The following is a 22,404-nucleotide window of genomic DNA, read 5'->3' on the forward strand; positions in this document are numbered from 1 at the left end:
CTATTGACTAGATGTCTTCCCTCTAGTCTATCACCTTAAAATTATGGACATCTGGCGCAGACAGCTGTCGAGAAGTTTTGTGCGAAATTCAGTAAACGAACAAAGAAATTCTCTGTTCCTTTTCTTGTAAAGAAATAAAGAAAAGGCTTAGACTTGGAATAATTGATATTACATTGGAAGTTCATAAGTAATTATAACTTTTCAATTAATTATCATATCGTGAATACTTTAATCAATGTAAACTCTAAATAACTGATATTTTGTTTGTTTCTGTTAATTTGTGTCACATCTAAAGGCCAAATGCGTAAAGCGTTTCATACGTCTACAGTTTGTCTGATAAATATGTAAACACCCTATTACACAGTGTACCATTTCCGTTGTAATATAGTTTTTATTGAGGAATTTGGAAACATGGTGGTTTTTCCTGTTTATTGTCCAACAGAAATAATGAAGCCAGGAAAACACGGGTAGAGTACCATGTAGTGGTGCTTAATGGTGGTGGTTGTAACATTAGAGTTTTATATTAATATATTCTTCGTTCAAAATGTGAAATAACCATTCTTGACACCAGTTACAAACCGAGATAAAGCTAGAAGTACAAAATGGCAATAAAATCTCAAAATTCGAGGTACGATTTTGTTTGATTGCGACCTCAAAGTTTGTCGGTATTTATTATAGTGAGATTCGCCTAATATTTTGACATTGAAGTTTTGTGATTTCCTAGTTTTATTTATGCGTTGACGTCTTTCTTTTATCGTGGATTATTGATACTGATTGTAGAATTGTAGTTTGAATGATTTTGAACGTAAGTAATTCTTGTTGTTTTGTAGTGTTAACTGGTGGCATCCGTGTACATTGAATTTTTCAGTCGTGCGTTGTTGTGTGTGTGAATTTGTTAACCTTTAAGACTTACATACAGCTCAGGCACATTTGTTATTACGTATACAATAAACGGTAAAATTACACGTTGCGTTGACTTGACACAAATTTTGGAATCTAATACCGGAACAATCTGTAAATTTTCAAAGAAAGTTTGTAACTGTTTCGGTATTGGATTACAAATTACGTTTGGATGAACGAACTTGATCCCTTCCATCGTCTGTTTATTGACGGTAGAATGACCGTGAGAAGTTTTTACTTGAATCACTACGCTAGAAGCTAGGCCTAACCGTAGCAACAGCCACGCACTACGCTAGAAGCTAGGCCTAACCATAGCAACAGCCACGCAATTTATAAACCACGTGAACGGATATACAATGAAAGGAACTACACAAGTTAGAAAGTAATATAAGGGGATTGTCTTAGACGAATTTTTCTAACGTTTTATTCCTATTTATTTATATTTTGCTATCGTCAACACTGTTTTGAATAGTAGCTGGCGTCATAACAATCGTTGTATACGGGCTTGCCGATACCTTAGATTTATTTTTATTTTCTGTTTCTAGGTTGTGTAAATTTTTCGACGTTATTGAACTAAGTGGTTTGCTCTTTTGTCGTCTATATTTGTGTACTGTCAGTGATGCCATGGTAACGCGTCATAATAGTTTTAGCAGAACTATAGCGTTCAGGTAGGTAGGTAGATATCCGGTGCACGTGCCTGAAATATTACATAAAGGATCGTGAAGCCGGTTTACTTTACGTCTCAGTTTTTGATTCGGTATTTGGAGTTTCTGTTGCATTGTCTCGTGTCTGTTGATCTGTCATGGGAATAACCGATCACCAACTGATTTAAGTGGAAAGTTTTACACTTTTTTTAAGTATTATAATTGACGTTTGGAAACACCGCTGGTAATTAAAAGTTGAGTGGCAACTTTACATACTGTGAAATACATAATTCCCTGTAAGTATCTTTCAGTTTGTTCATACCTGTATTATTACGATAAAGTTATTTTATTCTCCGTAACTATTCTCAGAAGGGGACACAATGATAGCGGCGAGTTATTTGAAGTGTTTGGTACAGAAAACCCCTTATTATAATTTCGGATCAACTCTTTAGGTGTCGATATAGTATTAATTTAAACTGCTTGATATCGAGAGTGGATATTTTGGTACATATTAGTAGATTTTGTTCATTTTCTGCATCACTGCCTTAAATTTGGTTTAATGTACTAATTGTTTTGATTTAGTATGATACGATATTCTTGGTTCATCCTCAGCTTCTTTTTTGTGTATTGGTTGTTTTGATTTAGTATAATACGATATTCTTGGTTCATCCTCAGCTTCGTTTTAGTGTATTGGTTGTTTTAATTTAGTATAATACGATATTCTTGGTTCATCCTTAGCTTCGTTTTGGTGTATTATTTGTTTTGATTTAGTATGATACGATATTCTTGGTTCATCCTTAGCTTCGTTTTGGTGTATTGTTTGTTTTGATTTAGTATAATACGATATTCTTGGTTCATTCTTAGTTTGTTATTGGTCTATTGTTTGTTTTGATTTAGTATATTACGATATTCTTGGTTCATCCTTAGCTTCGTTTTTGTGTATTGTTTTTTTGATTTAGTATAATACGATATTCTTGGTTCATCCTCAGCTTCGTTTTAGTGTATTGGTTGTTTTAATTTAGTATAATACGATATTCTTGGTTCATCCTTAGCTTCGTTTTGGTGTATTATTTGTTTTGATTTAGTATGATACGATATTCTTGGTTCATCCTTAGCTTCGTTTTGGTGTATTGTTTGTTTTGATTTAGTATAATACGATATTCTTGGTTCATTCTTAGTTTGTTATTGGTCTATTGTTTGTTTTGATTTAGTATATTACGATATTCTTGGTTCATCCTTAGCTTCGTTTTTGTGTATTGTTTTTTTGATTTAGTATAATACGATATTCTTGGTTCATCCTCAGCTTCGTTTTTGTGTATTGGTTGTTTTAATTTAGTATAATACGATATTCTTGGTTCATCCTTAGTTTGTTTTTGGTGTATTGCTTGTTTTGATTTAGTATAATAAGATATTCTTGGTTCATCCTTAGTTTGTTTTTGGTGTATTGCTTGTTTTGATTTAGTATAATAAGATATTCTTGGTTCATCCTCAGCTTCGTTTTTGTGTATTGGTTGTTTTAATTTAGTATAATACGATATTCTTGGTTCATCCTCAGCTTCGTTTTTGTGTATTGGTTGTTTTAATTTAGTATAATACGATATTCTTGGTTCATCCTCAGCTTCGTTTTTGTGTATTGGTTGTTTTAATTTAGTACAATACGATATTCTTGGTTCATCCTCAGCTTCTTTTTTGTGTATTGGTTGTTTTGATTTAGTATAATACGATATTCTTGGTTCATCCTTAGCTTCGTTTTGGTGTATTGTTTGTTTTGATTTAGTATAATAGATATTCTTGGTTCGTACTCAGCTTCGTTTTTGTGTATTGCTTGTTTTGATTTAGTGAACGAGTGACAATAATTCTTTTATATCCTTGTAAAGTTAAATAACACTTTGATTTTTGGATGTGACGGGTTTTGAAACAACTGTAATACTACAATTAAGAGATCTTATGTTGTGAATTAATGTTACAACCTTATGTTCGGTTTTGTTTTATCCGAGTTTACATGTAGAAGTAAATTTAAGAACCAATTTTTGTTGTTAGCCCAATACTATTAAAATTACACACTTCTAAATCGCTTTGGCATCAACCAGCACATTGAAATATATACAGTGTTAGAAGTAGTATTGTAAATTTTGTATGTCAGGTTAACCTGAAGATGAACTTGGAAAGTCGAAACGTTGTCCTTTGCTTTTCAGTAAAAGGATTAATACCCATACTAACCGTTTTGAGATACATTTTTATTTCAAGTGGGTTTTTTTATCATCAAGTATTGTATATTTTATTCATTAGATTTTAGTTGATTGGCCTTCTGGCGTGATGGAAAGAGGGAATGACTGTAACATTAAAATTATCAGATTTGTGAAATTACGAACAACATTTAGTTAAATAAACAACGATTATTGTTACAGGTATATCATTTTAATTTAATATACAAACAAATATGGTTCTTTGTTATCTGTATGATATGAAAATATAATTTGACTCTGTCTACATTGTGTAATATAAATTATATACATTAGTCCGCTGTTCAGGTTGGAAATTTGCCAGTTACCCACAATTCACACTTTTTGTTTTTATTATTTCAAAAACGAAACAGGTTTACGTTTACAAGCGTCGTGATTGGATAAGGGAAAAGTGTCGTCTTTTGGGCAAACATTAATTATATTACAATATTATGGATGCCCTCTATCTTTTCGCTTTCTGAGCAGGGATGATTTCTTTATCTTCTAGTCGAAAAGTTTCAAGGTATTCTCAACCGTTCCTTAAAAAGACTGTACACCTGTAATTAAAGTTTTACGTATGGTACTTACAAATCAATTATAATTAAAGTTTTTACACACTTACAAATCAACCGTAATTAATTTTAGTAACATTTTATGAAAGTCCATTTTCGTTCGTGGTTACAGTGATATCTGAACGTTTTTCATGTTATAATAAAAATAAAACGAGATTGTTTGTAATCTGCGACATTTATTTGAATATTTAATAAAGTGTGGTGCATAATATTTAAATACTTAGTCTAGTTTACAATATTCAAACATTTAATAAAGTTTGGTTTGCAATAATATTCTTATAAAACTATGAATAAAATATATACATATATACAAAATACGGATTTCTTAGCTTATTTTATACTCTTAGTAAACTTTAAGTGTTCTGACGAAATAAGAGATATTTTGACTTATTATACAATAATAAGATATTCTTGGTTTATCCTCTGCTTCGTTTTTGTGTATTGGTTGTTTTAATTTAGTATAATACGATATTCTTGGTTCATCCTCAGCTTCGTTTTTGTGTATTGGTTGTTTTAATTTAGTATGATACGATATTCTTGGTTCATCCTTAGCTTCGTTAGCTAATAATGACACAACTAGCCTCATTAATGGCTCAGTTAATTGGTATAAAAAAGTTACCAAACAATTATTAACGAAAAACTACGAGTAAATAAGTATTTCTCATGTTTTACTTTTTTTGCTTAGATAAAGTAATAGAGTTAAAAATGTGGTTTTTTATAAATTAGCGATTTAGGTAAGTGACGTGTAATTAAAACTTAAGCCTATATATATATATATATATATAAAAAAAACGTCCCCTGGTTGTTTAGCGGTACGTTTGAGAGTTTATAACACTACAAATTGGGTGTCGATACTCACAGTGGACATAGCACAGAAAAGTTCATTTTGTAGCTTTACACTTAGCAACAAACAAATTAAAATAGTCAAGTAAAACCACCGAAACTGATCGTTTAAAACATTAATGTAACAATCCTTCATAGTACGTAAGAGGTGAATTTTATTTTGTTTAAATAAATAACGTTAATTGCATGTTTATCTTTTGTTTTCCACAAGTAATTTTTTGAGAGGTCTTTGGTACGATACAAGACTAGAGGAAAGAGATTTGTGAAACGGTATTTCGTTACACGGTATAATATTTTATAAACTACAATTTAAACGCTGAAAAGTGGCGAAATATTGAAACAGAAATAGGTCTAGACATTGTTACGACGATCGTGTAAATGCTGATTCAACACTCTCCATATATACAGGCCCGGCATGGCCATGTGGGTTAAGGCAATAGACTCGTAATTTGAGGGTCGAGGCTTCGAATCCCCGTCGCACCAAACATTTTCGCCCTTTCAGCCGGAGGGTTATAATGTGACGGTCAATCCCACTATTCGTTGGTAAAAGAGTAGCCTAAAAGTTGACAGTGCGTGGTGATGACTAGCTGCCTTCCCTCTAGTCTTACATTGCTAAATTAGGGACGGCTAGCGCAGATAGCCCTCGTGTAGCTTTGTACGAAATTCCAAAACAAACAAACAAATAAATCATATATATATAAACTCAATGAAAACTAACATATGCGGTTAATGTGGATTTTCTTACATTTCAATGGCCTCTAAATTTTTAATGTTTCACCACATCTCAACTTTTAATTGTTTTCCCCTAAAATATTTTCCGTCATTCGCTGCTAGTAATTTTAAACTGCAATTGGTACTCCACGTTTTCCAGGTTTTCCCAACGTGCGGACGATTTAGCTTGGAATCGCATTCAACAAGGATTTTTTTTTTTTTTTTTTCATTATTACTTGATTGACCGTACTCTCACTATGGACTGCAGTTCGGTGTATTCAAGGCTCATCAGATCAGCAAACCAAATCAATAAAAAAAGTTAGGCCTTTTGTACTATTGAAGTATAGCTAATATATATGGAGTTTTACTTCACCTGAATATGTTATTACATTTCGTCCAATTCCTTATTCTATATTATTAGCACATATACAAATTTGCATTCTCTCCATCGCTTTGACTCGGACCCCAATTTTAGCGTTATAAGTCCCAAAAACTGCCCGTTGACCCACCTGGGAACTTTTTTTTGTTGTTGTTGTGCATTAATCCGAACGCAAACTTCGATTTAATATAACCTGTTAGCAACAGAAGCTCGGCTGTTAGGACTAAAATAATTACCTTCGGGTCCATCCTCTTCTGCAGTCCCGAGAAGCAAAACAACCATTCGTTCACACCCTCATTCGCCCTCGACCCAAGACAGAATCCATGGAAGTCGATGGACCTTTGCCCAATAAAGAGAAAATCGTGGTCGAAAACAGAAGGGCTTCCCGTCACGTTCTCCTCCACGTAAATAAAAATAGCCACTCTGGTCCAGTTGAACTGCCGGGGTTTTCATCTAGATATGGATGACATTAAACATTGGATTGATTTTTACCATCCCATGTGTCTCTCCTTACAGGAAACGTTTCTGAAACCTGTTAATACAATTACCCTTCCACAGTTTTCTTTGTACAGAAATGACGGGTTGTGTGATGGACGAGTGCGTGGAGGGGTAGCACCACTGGTTGATCAGCATGTGCCCTCCCTGTCTTTGCCACTTGATACACCCTTGGTAGCCGTAGCTAATCGTGCTTCCTTGGGTCGTACAATCACTATTTGTTTTCTGTACCTGGTTCCTGAAGAGACTTATGATCAGTTAGACCTTGATGCTCTTATTGAGCAATTAGTCTCCCTTTTTAATCCTGGGGAAATTTAATGGACACAATCCTCTCTGGGATGGTGCTGATATTGATGGGGGTCGTTCAAAGAGCATATGCTGTTGGATCTCAACCTATCTCTCTTCAGTACTGGTTCCTATACTTATATTCATATACTTAGTCAATCTTTCACTGCACCCTTTCACTTTTCTCTTACTTTTCTTGGAGGGTTGATAGTAACCCACAGGGAAGTGATCACTTTTCTATCATTTTGAGAGAGACTGGCTGTAGTTGATGTTACCAACCTGTGTATCTTGCTGGAAGTTGGACCATGCCAGCTGGCCCTCTTTCACTGCTCTCGCAGAATTTCATCCCGTTATCGTCTGTAAGCTATCAGTAGACGACTGTGTGGCAGCAATAACTGACTGTATTATACAGGCAGCCGCTCAATGTATTTCTAAGACCTCGACACATTTCACACAGTATCCTCGTCCTTGGTGGAATTCTGCCTGCCACATGGCAAGGAAAGCTCGAAAAGGGGATTGGGATACCTTTCGTAGGTATTCCACACTTTTAAACCACATTGCATTTCACTGGGCCCGTGCACATGATCGGCAAGTCAAACGTCAAAGCTATAAGAAATCTGGGATTAAATACATCTCTATCATCTCTTATACCACCAGTTCAAAGGTCATATAGAACAAGATTCGAAAGGTTAGTTACTTCTGCTCCCTTTCAGTCTTGTTCTCTGATGGCCAGGAAGTTACTGATGCCCAGAGTATCGCCACTACTTTCGGCAAAAGCTTTTCTCGTGCATCTAGCACTTCTACTTCATCCCTCATCTTCTTAGCCATCAAGACACGGGCAAAGAAATCGCCTTTTTTCCTTTTGGGCTGATCGTCTCTATGACTATAATTGTCCCTTTACGCTGGTCGAACTCAAAGTGGTTCTTCATTGGTCTGGCGGTATATCAGTCAGACCTGATGATATTCACTATGAGATGCTGTGCCATTTATTTCCTGCCCCTCTTGCTATTCTTATTGTATTTAGCCAAATCTGCAGGAGAATGTTTTCCTGATGCCTGGCACCATGCTATTGTACTCTCTTTTCCTAAGTCTTGGAAGGATCCCAAAATTCTTTTGAACTATCGTCCAGTTGCTTTGACGTTCTCTCTCTAAGTTCTTAGAGAGGATGGTTAATGCTCGCCTTGTTTGATTACTCAAATCAAACAACTTCTTCTCACCCACTCACTGTGGGTTCTGATGACAGTGCTCCACCATAGACAACCTGGTTCGACTTGAAACTTCAATCAGGTAAGCCTTTCTCAAGCGACGACATCTTGTTTCTGTATTTTTGAACCTTGAGAAAATTTGTGATACAACGTGGAGGTGTGGCATCTTGCGAGACCTCCATCGTACAGGTTGCATGGCCATTTACCAATTTTTCTTAAACATTTTTTAATGAACTGGCGATTCCAAGTCCGTGTTGGTTCGACACTTTTCTTTCCAACAGGAACTTGGAGCTCCTCAGGGCTATGTCTTGAGTGTTACACTTTTCATTATAAAGATTAATGCCATCAGTGGACAACTTCTCTTACAGTTGCAAGTGGTCTCTATGTCGACGACTTCCACATTTTGTGTTAGTCATCAAACATGAATTGTATTGAACGACAACTACGTACTGTCCTCAATTGGTTACTGAAGTGGACCACAGCAAATGGCTTAACCTTTTCTTGCTCCAAAACTGTTTGCATGCACTTCTGCTGCCAATGGAGTATTCACCCAGACCCCGAACTGTGTATCAGAGAAGTTGCACTTCTTATGATCCCTCAGGCAAAGTTCTTGGGGCTTTAAGCTGACTTTCATTCCACACATCAAGTAGCAACACGTTAAGAGCACAAGGGCACTGAATATCCTCCACGTTCTCACTTCCACCACTTGGGGAGCACATTGATGTTCTATGCTGAAAATCTATCGTGCTCTTATTAGATCAAACTGGTCTATGGTCTCTGCACAGGGGTCTTCTGCACTTCTCCAGGCCAGAGTTTGTACACTGAGTCTCATGTATCTCCTCTATACCTTCGTCATATGCAACTGTCTTTACTGTTTGCTTCAAAACTTCAATCCTTACCACAACATCCCACCTGGGGTTGTGTTTTCTTTCCTCAGTGGACCATACTTTTTCAGAATAGATGGTCTACCATTGTTACTTTTGGCCTTCGTATTCAGATTCAGTTGGATGAATTGGATCTGTCCTTGGATAGCATTGTTGTATCCTCAACTCATCCCACCATGGCTTATTACCATCCCCAAATGTAATCTTTCTTTAAGTCATCTAAAAAGGCAGACACTCCCAATTGGAAATACTCTCTGTTATTTGTTGAACATCTTCAGAACCATCCTTCCATTCCTATTTATACAGATGGCTAGAAGTCAGGTGACTCTGTGGGCTCTGCCATGATATGTTGTGGTTTGATGGTTACACACAGAATCCTCTGTACAGTTTCTGTGTTCACTGCAGAACTGTATGTCATTTCTCTTGTCATAGAACTGTACTATTTGTATACTATATTTATATACAAACTGTACTATATATACAATATTTGTACACGAACTGTACTATTTATATACAAACTGTACTATTTGTGTACTATACTTATATACGAACTGTACTATATATATATATACGAGGTCTGTTCAAAAAATACATACGCGGACTGTTTGAATTGCGCGGCTCCAGTTGGTTCCAGGGGAATCCGCTTGGTGTCGCTAGGTTCGCACAGATCAGCTGATTACGACGCCATTTCCCGCTTGCAGATATCTTCATTTGTGTATTAGCTACGCGGTTTTAAGTGAAGTGCGATTTTTTCGTTTGGCGGATTTCAGAATGAATGACCTGAAGGAGCAACGACTTGCTGTGAAATTTTGTGTTAAACTTGGAAAATCTGCGAGTGAAACTTTTGCTATGCTTAACACGGCTTACGGTGATGTTGCTATGAATCGTACGGCATGTTTCAAGTGGCATGAACGTTTTAAGGATAGTCGACAGTCCATTGAAGATGTTGAGCGTCCTGGACGTCCTTCCACGTCAACTGACGACCCCACGTCGACAAAATCAACACCCTGGTGCGGGCAAATCGACGTCTGACTGTCAGGGAGCTTGCTGAAGACTGTGGGATATCAGTTGGATCTTGTTACGAGATTTTGACCGAAAAATTGAAGATACACCGCGTTGCTGCGAAATTCAGCCCTCAGAACTCGTGAGTTTTTGGCCAAACACTCGTTCACTGTTCTTCCCCCCCTACTCACCTGACCTTGCTCCTTGCGATTTTTTTGTTCCCCAAACTCAAAAGACCCTTGAAAGGAAGAAGATTTGAGACGATTCCCGAGATTAAGGCAAATGCGACGAAGGAGCTGGAGGACATTATAAAAGAAGCGTACCAGGGCTGTTTCAACAAGTGGAAACACCGTTGGGATAAGTGTGTGTGTTGGGGAGAAGAGTACTTTGAAGGGGTCCCAGACCTGTAACTTCTAAATAAAGTACATTTTGTTTTATGACGTCAGTCCGCGTGTTTTTTGAACAGCCCTCGTACACTAATATTTATATACGAACTGTACTATATATATACACTATATTTATATACGAACTGTACTATATATATACACTATAGTTGTATACGAACTGTACTATATGTATACTATAGTTGTATACGAACTGTACTGTTTATACTAACTCTCTTAGTTCTCTACTGATCCTGGAATAGCTTCACGTCAGTTATCACCCTGTTCTTGCTGATATTCAAAACCGACTGGTCCATTTCTCTCCACCATCTACTTTTATCCAGTTTTTCTGGATACCAGGTCACGTCGGTATTAGCTGAAACGAGCTTGCTGACATCACAGCTAGGTCTGTCTGCTTTGGCGCTATTACTGCTGTGCCTATCCCATACATGGACTGTGGTCTTTTATTCAAGGCTTGGCACCGCGCCAGTTGCAAGTCCACTTGGAGTGAGCAACATGATAACAAGCTTTTCCAGATGAAACCTTCTGTTGGACTTTGATCGTCTTGTTTCTGTAAGTTGTTCTAACTGGACAACACGTTGGTCACGTTATTTTATTATTTTCTTTAACCTGGAACTGATGCACCAATGTGTGGTCTGTCTAACGCTCAGGTCACAATAAGTCGCATCTTACTGTCATGCAGCCGATAGGATCGAGAGCGACGGCACCATTCTAAACACGTTTTTGCATGGATTCGCCTTTGGCATTGGTGGTGGTGATACTGGCTACCTCAGTTATGTTTTTTAAATTTTTAAGGGCCATTGGTCTTTTTGACTCTATTTAAGATTTTAATTTCAAAATTGGACCATTTTTTGTTTTAGTATGATTCCTATTTACATATTTTAATGATTTTACATTTTTACTGCTTGTTTGACATCAATAAACGTTAAACAACCAACCAAAACAATCACAATTTTATTAATACGCGATAGGGTCTGTAGTATGACTTCGGTATTTCTGGTGTCTGCCCGTCACCCGAATTGAAAACGTTCTTAGGAGTGGACAGATCGGGGTTAACGTTCGCAAGTCACTATTTTCAACATGGTGTTATATGTTTGACGTTAGAGTTATTAATTATTCATCTTATCCAAAATTACTGATTAAACAACATTTCGTGGTAGAGGGGAGTAAATACGACATACAGTGTACAGGGCCACTGAAATAAACCTCTTGATTAATTAATATTCATTTCGCAGGTTATATAAATATAGTATGTAAAGTGAATAATGGACAAAAACGTTTTACACCAGAACAACCATATATGGGTAATTGTTTTAGCAAATAAGTACCATTAAAAAGACAAAATAATACTTTCTTTAACCAGTCAAACTACCGTTGGTAGCGAATTAGTGACACCACTTGACTGAAGAAAACGATTACTGGGGTAAGTCTGTGAAACATGTGCGACATGTTTTTAACATTGTATTGAAGTTCGAAACTAAAAATGAGTGGTTCATATGGTTGTAAACTAATTTTGACTAGAAATTGACTTCTACTTGACAAAGGTGTTTTACTGGACAACAAAGGGGTACGTAACCTTGGGGGTGAAGAAGTTATTCTCTAGGGAAACTCGTCTTGTATTCTTAACGGAATATTGGTAGGAGCTGTTCTCAAGTCTTGGCGTAATACACACACATACACTTTGGGGACTTTTACACCTGTGTAGAATAAACGTGTTAGCACTCGTTACATTTTCACACACACTGTAATTTGACACCTATGTAAAGTGAACTCGTTAATCCTTTTTTTACTTTTAAAACACAGTTTGGAAACTTTCACATCCATGTAGAGTGTTAAACATTTGACGAATTAAAAGTTGTGGGTTTCAAAGGTAACTTTGAAAACCTGGATTTCCCTTAATCGCTCTATGATTTAAGCTTTTCCATAATAAATTATCTGAGATTTTCCACAGTAATCTCGCGTATTTTCTTTTTATGCAGGTGACAGAAGCGATGATGGTTTTCCTTAGTCGTTATGACGACTTTCCATAGTTCCGTGTTGTCATGTGATGTCCTACCACTATGAATAAAATTCGTCGTCATTTCTCTCAGACTGTATGGATTTCTCGACCCCACAGTGAAGGGGGATTGTCTGAAATGCCGGAGCAGTTCTCAGTGCGAGAGAATGTACTTGTATCGGAGAACGGTAAGAATTATCTTAGTGTGAGCTTGTTAACCAGGTTATTACGTGTTTCTTATTGAATGAACATCATCTGTTCTGGGTTCATTAGTTATATGTACTTAACAGTCATACATGAAGTGTAAATTAACGTTAGTGTAAGAAACAAAGCAAAGAAATGTAGTGTGGGGCATACAGCTCCTTGTGTATCAAAGAACTTATCTCTCAGTGGCACAGCGATAAACCTTGAAGCTCTTAACTCCCAAACTGGGTTTCGATACCCGTCCATGGAACAGACCAGATAGCTTATTGTGTAACTTCGTGTTTAACTGTAAACAAACAAATGGTTTTGTAATATGTATTATTTAATTTAACACATAATGAACAATCCCCACCTCCTAAACAAAAAAAGAATATAGCGAGTATGACACTGTTGAAGATTTTCGCGGAATTTGTTTTTCTTGCATCGTCGAATAGGTTAGAAAGTACACGTTTTCTGCCTTACCAAGAATCCTAGTACGTCACGGCTGATAGACTCTAAAATACGAGCATTAGTCTGAGGAAATTCAAGGTGGTTCACGTAGAGAAATTCCCCGTAATAAATTAACTGGTTATGAAACCCAGAACAGCCGACATTACTAATTAATATTCACACTGTCGGTGAATGTGACACTTCACATTGGCCGACAAACAATTTTAAGGGTAATGTTGCATGTTAATAATAAATACAGTTTGGTGTAGACTGTATGTGACACTTACGAACTGTATTTATTATAATAATAAATACAGTTTGATGTAGACTGTATGTGACACTTACGAACTGTATTTATTATAATAATAAATACAGTTTGGTGTAGACTGTATGTGACACTTACGAACTGTATTTATTATAATAATAAATACAGTTTGGTGTAGACTGTATGTGACACTTACGAACTGTATTTATTATTATAATAAATACAGTTTGGTGTAGACTGTATGTGACACTTACGAACTGTATTTATTATTAACATGCAACATTACCCCAAACATTTATCATAACAAACTAATATCAGGGAACATGCTGAAAATAATAGTGATATTGACTAATATTTAATGTTAACAGACTAATACTCACTGTCAAGAAGGACTAATATTTAATGTTAACAGACCAATACTCACTGTCAAGAAGGACTAATATTTAATGTTAACAGACTAATACTCACTGTCAAGAAGGACTAATATTTAATGTTAACAGACCAATACTCACTGTTAAGAAGGACTGATATTTAATGTTAACAGACACTAATACTCACTGTTAAGAAGGACTGATATTTAATGTTAACAGACACTAATACTCACTGTTAAGAAGGACTAATATTTAATGTTAACAGACTAATACTCACTGTTAAAGACGACTAATATTTAATGTTAACAGACCAATACTCACTGTTAAGAAGGACTGATATTTAATGTTAACAGACACTAATACTCACTGTTAAGAAGGACTGATATTTAATGTTAACAGACACTAATACTCACTGTTAAGAAGGACTAATATTTAATGTTAACAGACTAATACTCACTGTTAAAGACGACTAATATTTAATGTTAACAGACTAATACTCACTGTTAAGAAGGACTGATATTTAATGTTAACAGACACTAATACTCAGTGCAGACATGTTTGTTAAATATATTATTAAAAACATGATTTGGCAGTACGGGACATAAATCACCAAACACACATCTAAGACTCCTTATCTTGAGCGATAGAACGAAGGCACTTGGAGACAAAAGTCTTATCTGCTGAAACATGTTGCTCTGCATTAGAATAAAATTCAGAAACAGCTTGTTTTTAAACTATAAATTCATTTCCATAAGAAACCTGACCGTGACCAAAGTTATTGTCTCCCCTCATTTCAGGCCCTCAGCGGCACAGCGGCACGTCTGCCGACTTACAACGCTAGAAACCGGGTTTCGATAACGGTGGGGGGCAGAGTACAGATAGCCCATTGTTTAGATTTGTGCTTAACTACAGAAAATCCCTATTTCAGATCCCGCTATTCGGTCTGAGAAGAATAGCCAAAGAGTTGGCGATGGGTCATGCTGCTAGTTTTGTTTTCAGTAGTCTCTTGAAAATTCGGGACGACTCACAAAATAGCCCTCTGGTAGCTAGCTCTGCGCGAAATTCAAACCAAACAAAACTTTAGTGGATTAAGTCTCACGGGAAGAAGCGGTCAACGCTGAACTTGACCTCCCTGGTCTAAGACGTGGACTGAACCTCGATGAATTTGATACACACTTACAAGTGTTTATTTCACTTCTGTTGTCCGGTTCTCGTACTTGCTGGTTACAGTCTCAGGGAATTCAGTATTACATCTAGGAAACGTGCACATTATAACTTATCACAAAATTTCACACCAAAATATATTTTCTTTTGTACAGTACAGACCTATTTAAGTGAGAAATGCAAGTAAAACATTTTCCAATTTTTTTCCATAAAGAACAAAATTAACAACATTTAATAACTAGCTGTTTATCTTCTGTTTGTACTTTGGGTATATTTTTATCCCTGGATAATTATAATAGCGTCGTAAAGTCGAAGTACGAAACGTTACCAGAAAACCGTAATCTTGTGGTGAAAAATATTAATTATTATTCGAATGTTACGAGATAAATGAGTTAAAGTTTAGAATCATTTTATTCAATTTTACCGGTACTGACAAAACGTCTATATTATTGTATGATATATAAAATAAAGTGAGAGAATGTTTAATTATTAGTCCTGGTAATGATCGGACACGTCGGAACATATCAAATGTCAGAGGAGGGGAGCACGTGCTACCTGAGCCCGACATGGCCAGGTGGTTAAGGCACTCGCTCGTAATCCGAGGGTCGCGGGTTCGAATTCCTGTCGCACCAAACATGCTCGCTCTTTCAGTCGGCCCCCCTCTAGTACAGCGGTAAGTCTACGGATTTACATCGCTTAAAACATGGGTTCGATTCCCCTCGGTGGGCTCAGCAGATAGCCCGATGTGGCTGTGCTATAAGAAAACACACTCCCTTTCAGACGTGGGGGCGTTATAAAGTGACTTTCAATCGCACTATTCGTTGATAAAAGAGTAGCCCAAGAGTTAACGGTGGGTGGTGATGACTAGTTGCCTTCCCTCTAGTCTTACACTGCTAAATTAGGGATGGCTCGCGCAGATAGCTCTCGTGTAGCTTGGCGCGAAATTCAAAACAAACAAAATCAAACGTGCTACCTTGTTTTAGCATGTATCATAATTACATATATGTGTGTGTGGTGAAGACGGCTGATACGAGTTCAAAAAATTTTTTATTTGAAAAACCCCAATCCAATGAAGTTTTCAACTCAGTATGTTCTCATCCTGTTTCTAATCGTCACGGTAATTATTTATAGTGAACATGACAGTTTGAACTACCAACTTTCAGCTTAATAGTTCAAAACTAAAACAACAAAATTAACGTTGGACTGCTAACGCTAAAAACTGGATTTCATTACCCGTGGCGTGCACAGCATAGGTCGTTTCGAGTTGAAGGTTGATGGAATTAACGTGTCGAAATATCCGATGGTTAGTTAAACATTGTATGTTTTTATGGTAATTAAACAGTTTATGTTTTTACGAACAAGTTGTTTTTAGAAGAATGTTTGTAGTTTGTATAAAACAAAATTAGTAAATATAACATTAAAATATCTATCTTATAGTTTAGTGGGGCACTGAAGTTCTCCCTAATATAAAAGTCATTCGATATACATATATCATGGAAACTCGGTTGATTTGATGTAACACATGCGCAGTACTATTAGGGCGTATGAAAGAAAAAAATACATTATCTAATCTTCGTAATCTATTCTGAGAACTATGAACTTGACTATACGCACAATGTTTTGCTGGCGCCCTCTGTTGAATATTATTTAAACTGTTTAATCAAGAGAACCCGACCGAGATGGAGAGATACTTAAGATTGCGAAATCAGAATATGTTATTTTACAAAAGGCTGTGTGCGTGTTTGTGTTCAGTTGTAACTGACGGTCCGCTGAATCGATTATCACCAAATTTGGGATCTTTCGCTAATCCCAAGAAGTACGGATCTAACCCCCCAAGGTCATCTTCCTGCTGTGCGTTATTTTAACTAGCGCGTTCATCTGGTAATAGAGTTAGTGTTATGGACATATTTAGATAAACTTCTTACACGTATACTGCTAGGCAAAATTGACGTTTTTATTCCGTCATGTTATACTAATCATTTCTTGTTCAAGGTTTATTGTCAGTGTTTCTAAAGGAAAACAATCGCATGCGAATTGCGCGTGCAGTTTTTATAAACCTCGAATAACTGAAATTCTAAGACTTAATATCTTTATTTTATTTTTAAACTGTGATAACAAAATGACTACCCACAGAATTACTTGTATAAAACTGGAACTTACAACTGGAAAATAATTTAAAATGGCTGTACGTGATTTATTAATTTCTTTTAATCATAAAAAATAATTTAATACAAACCAAGGTGTGTCATGAAATAAATTATATGTAAATTGGTTACACACATTACATACGACACAGTATTTACTGCTGTAATGTGGGTACGTTATAAGAGTGACAGTCCATGGTAGGGACAGAGACAAGTACCCTCAGTTGCTTTACCAAAAATACGAAGAAAAAACAAACCATTTGTAAGTAAGGATTAAATTATACATGTTAGTAAAAAAATACACCGTAAGAATTATCGAGATAAGACAGTGGTTTAAGTTAACTTGACTGTATGTCTAGATTGAGTATTTTGTTTCAGTTGACTTGACTGCATGTCTAGACTGAGTGTTTCGTTTCAGTTGACTTGACTGCATGTCTAGACTGAGTGTTTCGTTTCAGTTGACTTGACTGCATGTCTAGGCTGAGTGTTTCGTTTCAGTTGACTTGACTGCATGTCTAGGCTGAGTGTTTCGTTTCAGTTGACTTGACTGCATGTCTAGGCTGAGTGTTTCGTTTCAGTTGACTTGACTGCATGTCTAGGCTGAGTGTTTCGTTTCAGTTGACTTGACTGCATGTCTAGGCTGAGTGTTTCGTTTCAGTTGACTTGACTGCATGTCTAGGCTGAGTGTTTTGTTTCAGTTGACTTGACTGCATGTCTAGACTATATATGATATGCCATTTTTCTTCTTGAGACAGGGGTGCAACGAGTTAGTTTTGTGGCTAGAGCCAGTAGAAGATTATCATTGTCTACGTCGCGAATTATTGAAATATTAAGCAAGGAAGGTAAGTGAACTTTCTACCTTTAATTAACGTGTTAAAAACTTTAACAACGTTTTTAATCGACTTTGTCGCACAATAGCGTCTTATAGGTTATTATTTACTTTGATGGCACTACAAACAACTTTCATTTCTCTGGTGGTGGTAAGCTGTATAATATTAGCAACTTGTCTTTACATACCATAGCTATAAAACAAAATTGTGAAGTTGTATATTGTTCCCGATAGGTGACACTACTGTATACTTTAAAATAAGTTGATTTTACTAAAATTATAACAAACCGTTTTTGTTATCACAAACTTTCTTCTGTGTCTCAAAAGAAAGTTATTTGTTGTCGAAATTCATGATAACTGAGTGGTTGAATAAATAATAAAGTATCAGAATGTATGAGCTCTTGTTTATTCATGAGGAAACAAAACAAAACGTACGTAATAATGTTGTATCAGGACTAAACATCTTTCATTTTGTCATTGGTCGCACTGTAGAACATTGTAGTTTATAATGGTCACCAGTGTAGATACAATGAGTCAGTTTAAATATCGCAGATATACAATGCTGTAATATATGACAATTAGCCACGGATATACAATGCTATGTTATATGACAATTGGCCACGGATATACAGTGCTATGATATGAAAATTGGCCACGGATATACAGTGCTATGATATATGACAATTGGCCACGGATATGCAGTACTATAATTTATGACAGTTAATGACAGACATATAATCCACAGTTATAATGTTTGATTTGTTTAAATCGATATTTCTCATTATTTTACTTTTATGTAGCATTTACTTGTGGCTGTGATTCTCTTTGAAAAGAAAGTCATAACTAAAATAATGATGATATTGTATGCTAACCTTATTAACTCATTTAACTCCGTCAGTACATAATGGGTTGATATAATAAAACCTTAGTTGACTGCTACAGATACTGACTTTTAAAACACTTTGTGCATTTGGACTTCCCGTGTGTCGTGATACTGTAATGAAACTATGAAATAGCCGATGTATTGACATTTGGAATCAGGGTGACATATAACTTAACTGGTCATGTCGCTGAGCGTACGCAACAGTGAATCATTAAGCCTAGTGAATAGTTAACACTATTGAATGGCTAAGCCTGATAGCTGGTTTGTATCGTGAGCATGCAGTACAGCTTTTGATTTCGAAGATAGTATGACGGCATCGAATCCCGATGTACAAGCACCAAAATTGGCGGCATAGTTTTACTGGTTTGTACGTACAGATACGACTTCTATCGATTGTTGTTCCGCTATATTTCACTTCGCCCTTTCTGTTTGTAAAAGTTAGGAGATTGACCCGAATTGTTTGTCTGTCCATCTGATTTAGGAAAACCGTTGTCACAAATTATTCCGTGTGGAACAGGCTACCAAAACCACACAACTATGATTTTTGGTTTTATATTGCAAGGAGATTTGTTATTTATACCAGTATCTTAATTAATATTTTAGTGAATTTAACTTGAGCTGTTTATTACTCCTATATATTGATTTAATCTTGATGCATATGTTTATTTAGTGAACTTGAGTCTGTGTTAAACTCGCTGATTATGGTTCCTCAAAATGAAATTTTATTAGTCTTTCAATGAGTTATATTCGTTGTATGGTAATTTATATTTAACGATATATATTTCCTCTCTTATGGGCTGGATCCCTAACTGTTGCTAGCAAGGAACTTTTAAACAACTCATCAAGATGTTTAACAGATATTAACTACCATCTATATAAAGACTTAGATCCTTGTTCTGATTTTTTTCTTTGACACAAAACTTTAATTACTAACTTTGTTTCTTGTTTGTTTTAGAATTTTGCGCAAAGCTACACGAGGGTTGTCTGCGCTGATTTTGTTTCTTTATATCTTTGTTTATATATACCAGTACATATCTAAAAAAAACAACTATTTTCTACATTCTTAATTTGAGGTGAAAAATTGTTACGTTGTGGACGACTTTACTTTGGTATATATGTGTATTTTGCATTTCCACAATCTAAGAATGATAATAACATAACATTAAAGGACAGGGGACTTTTTTCTTCAGCTAGGCCTTGCTATCTTCGTTCGATATTAAACTAAGTACTAAAACCCAGAAAGCCAGCCAGTTACACTATGTAACACACATTTTATTCTTGAATAGTATGCGCTTTTCTTAATTGCTTATGTTGTAAAAATACAGAAAATGGCCATCATTCCCTTCAAACTTTTCTTTTGTGACCTGGATAATGAAATTTAGAAATTAACCTGTTTTCTATGTAAAAAGGGCAAAATTGCACATTTTCATGTACATAAGGTCTGAATAAAACAACATATGAATCAAGATTTACATGTATTTATACTAAAGCTATATAAAAATGAACAGAAATGTTTAGAAGTGAGTGGTTTTTCGAGATTTGCGACTGTAATGTAAATCGCTTTCATGTATCAGACCCCAAATATAGTCTCCCATCATGTTTTCGTTATACGCTTCCTGGTCACAAAAGCAAAGTTTGAAGAGAAAAATGGGTCTTTTCCATTTACTTTAAGCATAAGCAATTGGGAAACAACACTTTCTGCCCAGTGTTACGTAGTGTAATTCAAATATATTTCCTTAAAATCCCTTAACTTTAGTTCATTGTCTATACGCTTTCTAACTTAAGCCAACATTTCTACATCTGAGCTGTGCTTGATTAATCAATAATACAGTTAGCAATGAGGTTCATATAAACTATTAATAAACTATTGGAGTACCTAAGTTCTTGTAGATTGTTGATGGATGTTGTAAGAATAATAAAAAAAGTTGAACCAAAAATGTTATCAGTGTTGGATCGTCTACTATGTACTTGACATAATTACCCAAATTAGTGTGGTTTTGATTAATTTGACTGTTAGGTAATAATTTCCATAGTTTACTTAGAACCACTGTTTAAAGCGTCAATAATAAGGAAGAGATGTACACTAATAAAATGTTTGGTGTGGCCTCATATTTAATTTCAATTATCCCTTAGAGGCCACTGTGTGATCGTCATAACTGTTCTATTCTCAAAAGAAAAGGCAATGAATGTATGTCGTGAGTGTAGTGATAGTGTGCTAAAGGATTTATTGACATTTTATATATATAAAATGTATATATATATATATATATATATATATATGTATATATCCCTTTTTTTAATATAAATACTTTTTTGGTGGGGAAGGCAGTGAGTCATGTAAAGGGTCACATCTAGAATTAAATTACTAGACACGAAGTTAGTTGGTACAGTGTAGTTATAGTAGTCATAACCGTTCCCTGCTGAGACAGTAGACTTATAACTATAAAATTCAGGTTTTGATACCAGCGGTGGAGAGAGCCCAGATAGTCCATTCTGTAGCTTTGTGCTTAATAACAAATGAACAAAGGCAGTGTACGTTTTTGCTATTTAAGTCTTATATATTTTTTTTCTGTCTCTGTCGTCTTCTACGATACTGAAGTAGAGTATTGCAAATAATTTTGCCTTTACTGAAGCAAGCTTGAAACTTATTAAATAAATTTAATATATTTGATAATTTAATAAAACTAATATAGACGAAATGTTGTTTGTAGATCGCAACGTCACACCTGTCTAATCCGGTGATTGGCTAAATTAACGAGGTCAGTAACAACGTCACATTTTTTGATTCAATGATTGGTTACAATAATAGTGATTAATAATGACACGCTTTTCTGCTAAGATGATTGGCTATCCTTCCTTTAATAAATATTAACTTCTACCTTGTACTGTTAGGAAAGGTATGTCCAGTAATTGAGATATACAACAGTTGCGGCAGTGACGTACCTACAGTGATGTAAGATAAAATTTGGAAAGCACGTGCTAATCTATATTGTTTAAAACAGTATGAAAACTTCGTTCCAGGTCCTGCATTCCCTGTGTAACTATTTTATGTAACTGATTGTCTGTGTTACCGAAACTATTGCGTCTCGTTGTCTAAACTTGTACAAAGATCTAAACGGTGTGACTGAAAGCTTCTAACGCCAAGAATTGGGTTTGGATACCCTCAGTGGGCGGAGCACAGATAGTACCTAAGGACAGCTGGAATAGGTATTAACACTTTTACTAATAAAGAAAGAGAACATTTCGACCTTTTTACGTCATCTTCAGGTTAACAAAGAACCTAAAGATGACTTAAGAAGGTCGAAATGTTGTTCTCTGCTTTATTAGTAAACGTATTAATACCCATATCAGCCGTCCTGAGGTACATTTTTACTTCAAGTGGGTTTTTTGTCACCACCGAGAGCACAGATAGCTCCGTGTGGCTTTGTGACAAGTTTCTGAGGAGGACAATCTTAAACCAGACATCTGGGGGGGGGGGGATCACTATACATTTTAAGCAAACCAGGTGCGCAGTCACGTGACGTCATAGTAACGCTGATAGGAGATACTAGCATACGCACTGTGTTGTAGAAA

General features: G+C 35.7%; 2 protein-coding genes across 5 annotated transcripts in view; one reads left to right on the forward strand and one right to left on the reverse strand.

Moving 5' to 3' along the window:
• mRpS33 (mitochondrial ribosomal protein S33) overlaps window positions 1–22,404 on the reverse strand; it is a 321,652-nt gene that overhangs the window by 76,995 nt on the left and 222,253 nt on the right. The window lies entirely within an intron of this gene.
• LOC143238367 (cyclin-dependent kinase 17-like) overlaps window positions 1–22,404 on the forward strand; it is a 98,276-nt gene that overhangs the window by 12,960 nt on the left and 62,912 nt on the right. For 2 of the 4 annotated variants that reach the window (XM_076478516.1, XM_076478517.1), the window contains exons 2-3: window positions 12,526–12,730; window positions 17,875–17,961. In XM_076478516.1, coding sequence (XP_076334631.1) covers window positions 12,607–12,730; window positions 17,875–17,961 — 211 coding nt within the window. In that variant the 5' untranslated portion in view covers window positions 12,526–12,606. Of the gene's footprint in view, window positions 1–1,332; window positions 1,841–12,525; window positions 12,731–17,874; window positions 17,962–22,404 lie in introns of those variants that run through there. The other 2 variants (XM_076478518.1, XM_076478520.1) reach the window with 2 other exon arrangements.

The sequence above is a fragment of the Tachypleus tridentatus genome, chromosome 13, assembly GCF_004210375.1.
Source record: "Tachypleus tridentatus isolate NWPU-2018 chromosome 13, ASM421037v1, whole genome shotgun sequence".
Taxonomy (NCBI): Eukaryota; Metazoa; Arthropoda; class Merostomata; order Xiphosura; family Limulidae; genus Tachypleus; species Tachypleus tridentatus.